The sequence below is a fragment of the Emydura macquarii genome, unplaced genomic scaffold (genome assembly GCF_026122565.2).
Source record: "Emydura macquarii macquarii isolate MOO-44397 ecotype Brisbane River unplaced genomic scaffold, CSIRO-AGI_Emac_v2 contig_67, whole genome shotgun sequence".
Lineage (NCBI taxonomy): Eukaryota > Metazoa > Chordata > Testudines > Chelidae > Emydura > Emydura macquarii.
Window position 1 is genome coordinate 6930731 of NW_027130204.1, and position 7506 is coordinate 6938236.

Sequence of the window (7506 nt, forward strand, 5' to 3'; positions counted from 1 at the left end):
CAGTGCAGGTTTAATAGCCACCCCCAATATCTGTATGTAAGCAGTTAAGGATGTGTTACAGGCTGGTACCCATCTGCTGGATGTGAACTGCTGTGAATCTCATCTGCTGAGAAGATGAGTGTTACCTAACAGTGGGCGAGATGAGGGTCAGTAATGTACATATTATATATACCCATGCACCTAGAGGAAAGTAGGGAGATAAAACCTAGGGCTGGAAGGAACCTTCTGGGTCACTGAGTCCAGTCCCCTGCTGTTGCAGGCAACTCCATCATATAATTTCATTCGTAAACTTCGTGGTCAGCCTACAGCCTGTAAGTGTCCTCCAGATACTGACAGGAGAGTTTTCACTAACTCAGGTGTTTGAGCTCTGTGGTGTTGGAGTTGAAAGCCCCAGGTTCTACCCTCAGTAATAACGGTGTGCAGCTTAGCTGATGACCCTGATGTCTGTGTGCAACCACAAATTGGTTATTAAGTTGTAAGAAACAAAGCAACTTCTTGTGCACAAGTCACATCTGCGGGAAATCTGTTTTCAGAGCTGTGTCCCCTCAGCTACACACACAACTTGGTATCCTCTTTTATCTTCCTTGCTTATCGATGTTGATTATCTTTCCTTGCAGTCAATGCTGTTCTTCCAACAATTGGACAGCAGCTGGCTATGGTGCACATGTTGGAGTCAGACTGTGGTGCCATCTCTTGCTTTCAGCATCTACGTGTAGTGACCTTCCTGAAGTCTCTTTAATGGAGACTTCTGAAGATGTTCCCTAGTGATTAGATGGAATTATGTCGACAGCTCAACTTCACGGAGCCTTTGGAGACTTCAGTCTGCAGGGTTGAAAAAGGTAAATGTTCGTATTCTTCCGTCGATGAATTATGCTGGCAGTTCAGAAACAGCGACTTCACTTCTTTTTTGAAGTTATTGTTGAGGAACCCATAGATAACAGGGTTGACACAGGTAGAAGTCATGGCTACCAAGTGGCACAAGGAGAAAATCAGGTTGTGGTGGCAAGGGGAAATGGCTTTGTAATCCCAGTCCTCAATGCTATTGAAAACGTGCAGTGGTAACCAGCAAACAGCAAATGCGACCACCATGGATACTAACAAAATGTTTATCCTCCTCAGCTGAACTGCCCGGCCACTGTATTCGCTCCTCTCAAACATGTCCTTTCTCTTCTGCAGGCATAAATAGATATGCAAGTAGCAAACCAGGATAAAGAAGAGAGGGATGCAGTACTGGAACAGCAGCAAGGTGGTGGTGTAGATGAGTCGGTGCTGGTCAGAAGGCCATAAGTCCATGCATATAGCCTTGTCGGCAGAAGAATCCGTAATATAAGAGAACTGCTTGTGCAACTCATATGTCAATATGGAGGTCGTCAGAAAGGGCAGGGACATGAGGCAAGCTATTGTCCAAATGACTACAATCCCTAGATAGGCTTGGGGGATGCTTGGCCTCCAGCCAGTTGGTTTTGTGATGAGCTGGTGTCTTTCCAAAGCAATGAGGACAAGAGAGAGAATTGACACACTCACAGAAGTGCACTGGATGAAGGAAGTCATTTTGCACATGACCTCACCAAATATCCAGTGGTCCATCAGGGTGTAGACGATGGTGAAAGGCAGGCAGACGACACTCATGAACAAGTCAGAGACTATCAAGTTGGTAATGAGTATGCTGGTGACATTGGCCTTCTCCTTCTGCCTGGCTATGACACTAATCAGGCAAATGTTTCCCAGGATGCCTAGGATGGTTTCTAAGCTATATGAGGTGACTAGAAAGACGGTGAGGTCAGTTGTGTTTCTGCAGTGATCTGGGATAAGTGTGGGAAAGCCTTGCTCTGAACTCCAGTTCTTATTGAATGGTAATGGAAGGACCATGTTAGGATCTTTGGTCTTGCTCATGCTGAAATCAGAAAGAGAGCTTGAAAGATGCAGGGAAACGAGGTAGGATCTGGTCTTCAGGACCCTACCATAAGTTCTTCTGTTCAGCTGTGTAGGGACTCTGGAAATACCTGCAAAGGAAAGAGAGCGAGTGTTATAATAGAGGAGCTAAACAGAATTTTCTGGGGCGGGGGGTGATGAGCTTTTTCTTCCCCTCTGAACACTTTTCCATCTTCCTTTGGTTCACTGCTTTAGGCCACAAACGGGAGTAGTTTGCTGGATAGTGAAATGGGACCAAATGCACTACTGGAGTAAGCAGGTTCAATTCCACCCGAGTTAGTCGTATTGTGACTGAATAGGCCAATACGGAGATTAAACCAAAACAACTTCCTGCAAGTCAGTAGCACTGCAGAGCTTCACTTCAAGCAAGCCAGGGCCAAATGACAGTTTTGGGGTGTAAACCATGTGAAACTCATTGGAAAACCATGTGAAACTCATTGGAGTCGCAAGGCTATGCTAACTGAGTCGGCTTTGGCCATATTTCAGGTTCACTGAAGTCAAAGTGAAAACCAAGAGGTGCAAACTTCACCAAGCAGAGTCAAAAAAACATGCGGCATGAGTTGTCCATGAATGGAACACACTTACATGCTTAACCCCACTCCCCTGTTTGAACTGGAAAGTAGCACCTTACAAATATTCACACCCAAATCTTCCTCTGGTATAAACTGGCTTAACTCCATCAAAGTCAAAAGAACTATGCTGATTTACTCCAGCTGTGGAATTGACCCTCATTTTTTGCAGGGGTTCAATATTCAATCATCCATTTTGTGAGAGTGTCGCAAAGACTGAAATTGCTGAGTCGCAAAATCAGAATGAAATTATTAATGTCTTTTTCATGCAGCCTGGTGTGTAGCTGTGTCACCCCAATTCTTCACTCCTGGGCCCCGACTTACTCCACTTTGCTGTGTGAACCACCCACTCCTGGGTCGGCCCACACTCAGCCTCCTGCGTGTAATCGGTCCCTCACCTAGTGAAGGAGCACTTCTGGCCAGTCAGTCCTGGGATAGACCCCCAGCAAACACCCCCAGTCCCAGATGCAACCCCAGGAACTGCCGTCTTGCAGGGTTCAGTGCTGCACACTGCACCCTGCAAGCTCATTTACACTTGTCCATCAATTTATCAAAAAAATTGATATGCACCAGCTCTGTCACTCTAAGTGAGGTCTCTGCACACACTCGATACACATGCACTATTTTAGATAAAACAAACAAATAAGTTTATTGACTACAGCAAGATTTTAAGTGAATCTAAGTCAGATTATTAATAAGTCAAGGAGTTAATCACAATTAACTAAAAGATAACTCGCTTCTTAACCTAAGATTAATATGTCAATCTGCATTCAGCTTATCACACAGGCTGGTTGCAATGCCTCTTGCAACCAGGCCCCCCTCCCTGTGGGTAGATTCTCAGTTTTTGGTGTTGCTTAGAAGCTGCATTCCAGGGGAGAGCAAAGAGACAAAGCTTTTAACAAGTTTCCCCAACGCCCCCTGGGGTCAGGTGATCAGCCCTGTCCGGCAATGGGCATGATTTTTCCCACTTTAGCCGAAGTGCTCACAGGTGCTTTGGCCAGTCCATTGTTCCTGTATGCATGCCTCTGTGTGCCGTGGAAACACAGTCTTGTGTTCATCTTCATCTATTCAAACCATGTGAGACACACATTTGGGGATATGACACAGCAGAGTTTCATATCTGTACATATGTATCTGTTCATATCTGTACATATGTATGACATTGCAGGAAACATGCTATCATAACAATAATGTTCAGTATGTCATGAGCATTCCAGTAAGACCTTACATGGCATACTTTGCAACAGACAATACACAGTTACACCGTAAGGGTGAACATGATAGGGTACAGCGTGTCACACCTGGTAAAAAGTTTTTAGTCAGTTCTGGATGCTGCAAATGGAAAACTGACCACGAGTGACGTCAGAAAGAAAGAGAGAGGCAATTAATGAAATAGTGAGATGCTGAAGAGATTTATTTATTATTAATCCACCCATACTTTATTTTTAAATAAGGTTAGACAATAAAGACCTGATTTTCAGAGGTTCTGAGCACACACAGCTCGTATTGACTCCAGCAGGAGTTTGGGAGGAGGCACTTCTGAAAATCAGACTCTAAATCCTTTTCCAAATGGTGGAATTAATTTTTGGCACAGCTGGAGTTTCCATCAGATTAGTTCATTTGAAGGAATAATATATATTAGCTTTTCCTTGTTTTTCCCATTGTTATTTAGAGAAGTAATAGAATGAAGCCCATAAGGGTATATTTTTCAGTGAGTTGTGTATGTAACTGGACTCTTATCAGTGGTAGCGAGGAGCTGCATAGCTGATTCTGTTTTGCCCTTTGCAAATTTCTGTGGGAAAATTTCAGTTTTGCCAGAAGTTTTCAATTTTCCAATTGAAATATTTTGTTTCAGGATGGGCCAGCTTGAATTGAAGCATTCCATTTTGTCCAATACAAACATTTCATTTTGGGTGAGTTCTATATTAATCTTTTTCTGCTTGTGCTGCTGCAGTGTCTCCTGCGCATTATAGTTCAGGTGCATTATGCCTCCACTTTCCTCTATGGGCTAGGCTCCATGGCTGGACTACCTATCCCATGATGCACAACAGTCTCCCACCCTGAAGATGGATGCTCCCATCATAGTAAAGCATGGAAATCTATTCCGGCTGGGGAGCCCTGCCCATAGAAGAAAAATGGGGGTATGCATAACCCAAACTACAACTCCCATGATGTAGTGCAGCTACTCAGGCAGATGCAGTTCAGTGTTGAACTGACCTGAAATGAATTGTTTTAATATTTCCAACTAGAAATTTTTTTGCAACATTACATTATGTGAAAAAAAATTGATATTTTGATCTTTTTCAACCTGATTTGGAATGACAACAATTGTCAAGATCTTGGAATTTTCCTCCCAGCTCTAGAGGTCAGGATGACCCCAGGAAATGAGACTCTCAGCATTTTGGGTGAAATCCTGGCCCTGCTGAAATAAATGGCAAAATTCCATTAACTTAGATGGGACCCGGTTTTAACTGCCTATATCTGGGTCACTAATTCAATAACGACTAGCCACTGCGTGGGTAGCGACTCCAAGTTGTTCCCACCTGACAGCAGGTTGGTGACCTGCGTGAAGTGAGATGAGGTGTCCATGCAATTCCAGCACAGAGAGGTCCAAGCACACACTGCCACTACGTTAATCTAATTGGCACATAAAACTTTAGCCACATAGGCATGGAAATTTGCCTTCCCTCTGACCCCTATGGGTGGGCAGTGTGGGACAATGCAGTATGTGTTGCATCACTCTAGCTCCTTTCATTGCATTCACCTTAATTGCTCAAGGCCCTGCAGAGTAATGTTCGATGGCACAATAAGTCACTGCTCCAGCTTTTCATCTCCTGAGTTCCAGGCTTCCTTTTGAGCACAGGTGCAGACGGTGGGATAGGTGATCTTTTGAGGTCCCTCCTAGGCCTACATTTCTATGGCTTTATGATTTTGATGGCTTTATCCTAATTCCTCGTGAACAGTTTATATTTGTTCCCATTGTGAAACCACCACATAATTTGGCACAATGGGAAGTCCCTAATCAAGGGCAGCCCTGTATTGTAATAACTACATAGATAGTGGCCCTTGGCTGTTACTCCAATGTATTTTCAAAGGGGTCCAAGGGAGGTGGGCACACAACTCCCATTCAGAATCAGTGGAAATCCCAGCCATGGGCTCCAGTAGTGTCCGTAGCCCATCTCTGCAGATGTGGGAGGATTCCGTCCCTCCCAGCTCCAGAGCAAGGCCCATTTACTATGGCTATGCATTCCATTTCTGCAGACATTCACTCCTCTCCTCCACTGACCTAGTGCCATGGTGCCATGCTGGAGTCCTAATCCTCTGATGCAACCTGGCAGGGAAAGAGAAGACATTACCCCCACAGGGAGCTCACCTGAACAAGGAGGTTGCTACGTGGAGTACTGAGGCTCGCAACATGCAAAGTAAATGTATACTCACTGAAAGCCATTATTTACTGATTGCATAAATTTTTACTCTGCAAAAACTGCTCCTCAAACAGGCTTGTGAGTTTGAGATAAACTTTTTAGCGCTGCAAAAAGCAATCGTCAGAATATTACAGTGTCAATAAAATGGTATAGCAAGCTTATCGCGTTGTTTGAGTAACGTTTATTGCGGAGGAACAGCATGTGCTGAGGTGCACTGGGACGACTTAGAGGAGGGACAGCTCTGCCATTTATTTTCATCTTTATTAATTGTATCAGTTGGGTCAGAAGATGCTGCCTCTCAGGAACCGAAAAGAAAAGTTTCAATCAAAAATGGAATGTTCTATAAGGCAAACAGGCAAAAGTGTCTAACTGTGATATTCAATCACATGTGTAGGAGTTGGTGTTATTGACTCTGATTTGTCTTAAAAGCGACATTAATCTTTGACTTAGATTCCACCCGCTCCCCATTTCCTTTGCTCTCTCTCTCTTTCTACCTCTCTTTTCTTTGACATATTACGTGTTTGAATAATTCAGTCTTGGAGTGAGTGGAGAATGTGGAAAGTGTCCGTATTATTTCTAGGAAGAGTATACATGTCTCAGCTTCCTCCTATTCACTTCTGTATTGTTACCACCTGGTGTGAAGAGGTTATTTTCCTTTCTGGGATGGAGGATAAAGGAAGGCAGTGACTGGGTGCGAGACAGGACCTGAAGAAGGGCTCTGTCCCTTTCACCAATGGATGCTGATCCAATAAAAGATATGACCTCACCCACCTTCTCTCTGATATCCTGGGACCGACACGGCTACAATGCTGCAAACAGCCTGTGAATGGAGCTCCGTAGTAGATACAATGGAGGCCAACACCAGACCATTTATTTTTAATAACTGTTGGCCCAGGACGTGAAAACAGCACGGCTAGGACTTGAGAGACCATAGAACAGAAGATCCTGCCGTACCAGGGCAGGGATGCAATCTTGGATGTCTGAACAAGACAAGTCATGCTGCCAGCATGTACATAGGTCTGTAGCCTTGTGTTATCATTCTAACCTAATGACCCTAACCACTGGATTCCAGGTGACTAATAGAAGATGTCTCCTTTTTGAGAAGGCTGTCCTGTGTCTCTGCAACCATCTGCTGGTTGCATCGCTCCCAAACGGGAAAGTTTCCAATGGGGATCCAGGTTCATTTGGACCTGCTGCAGGAGACCTGGTGAGAAATAGAGGTGCTGGAGCTCAGAACCCAGTCTGGGGAGAGCTGGGATGCAGGGCTTCCCCTCATAAAAAGTGGAGGCCCAGGACCTATCATGAAGGATATATTTGCACTGCAATCACTAAGTCTAGTAACAGCTCATGTATACGTGCCCTGGTTAACTTTGTGATTGCAGCGTGTGCAGACACATGTGAGTTACCAGCAGCACTCAGATACATAGCCAGGATCCCAAGTGGGCAGGGCTAGTCCATGCTGCTGCAGCTTCGCTGCTGCTGTTACTCAAGCTAGCTTGGATCTAGCTAGATCAAAACTAGCTCAGCTATGTCTGTACATGCTACAGTTGCAGTATAGATGTACCCTAAGAAGGAGATGC

At 44.6% G+C, this 7506-nt stretch overlaps 1 protein-coding gene across 1 annotated transcript; it reads right to left on the reverse strand.

The window, feature by feature from the left end:
* Positions 1-680: 680 nt before the first annotated feature.
* On the reverse strand, positions 681-1869 carry LOC137144342 (neuropeptide Y receptor type 4-like). Its single transcript, XM_067534605.1, has one exon. It carries the CDS (start codon positions 1867-1869, stop codon positions 769-771), a length of 1101 nt encoding a protein of 366 aa, XP_067390706.1. The 3' UTR covers positions 681-768.
* Between the last annotated feature and the right edge of the window lie 5637 nt (positions 1870-7506).

What these genes read in the sequence shown, in the direction of transcription:
- LOC137144342 (XM_067534605.1), bottom strand. Translation starts at nt 1,869, where the DNA reads ATGGTCCTTCCATTACCATTCAATAAGAACTGGAGTTCAGAGCAAGGC.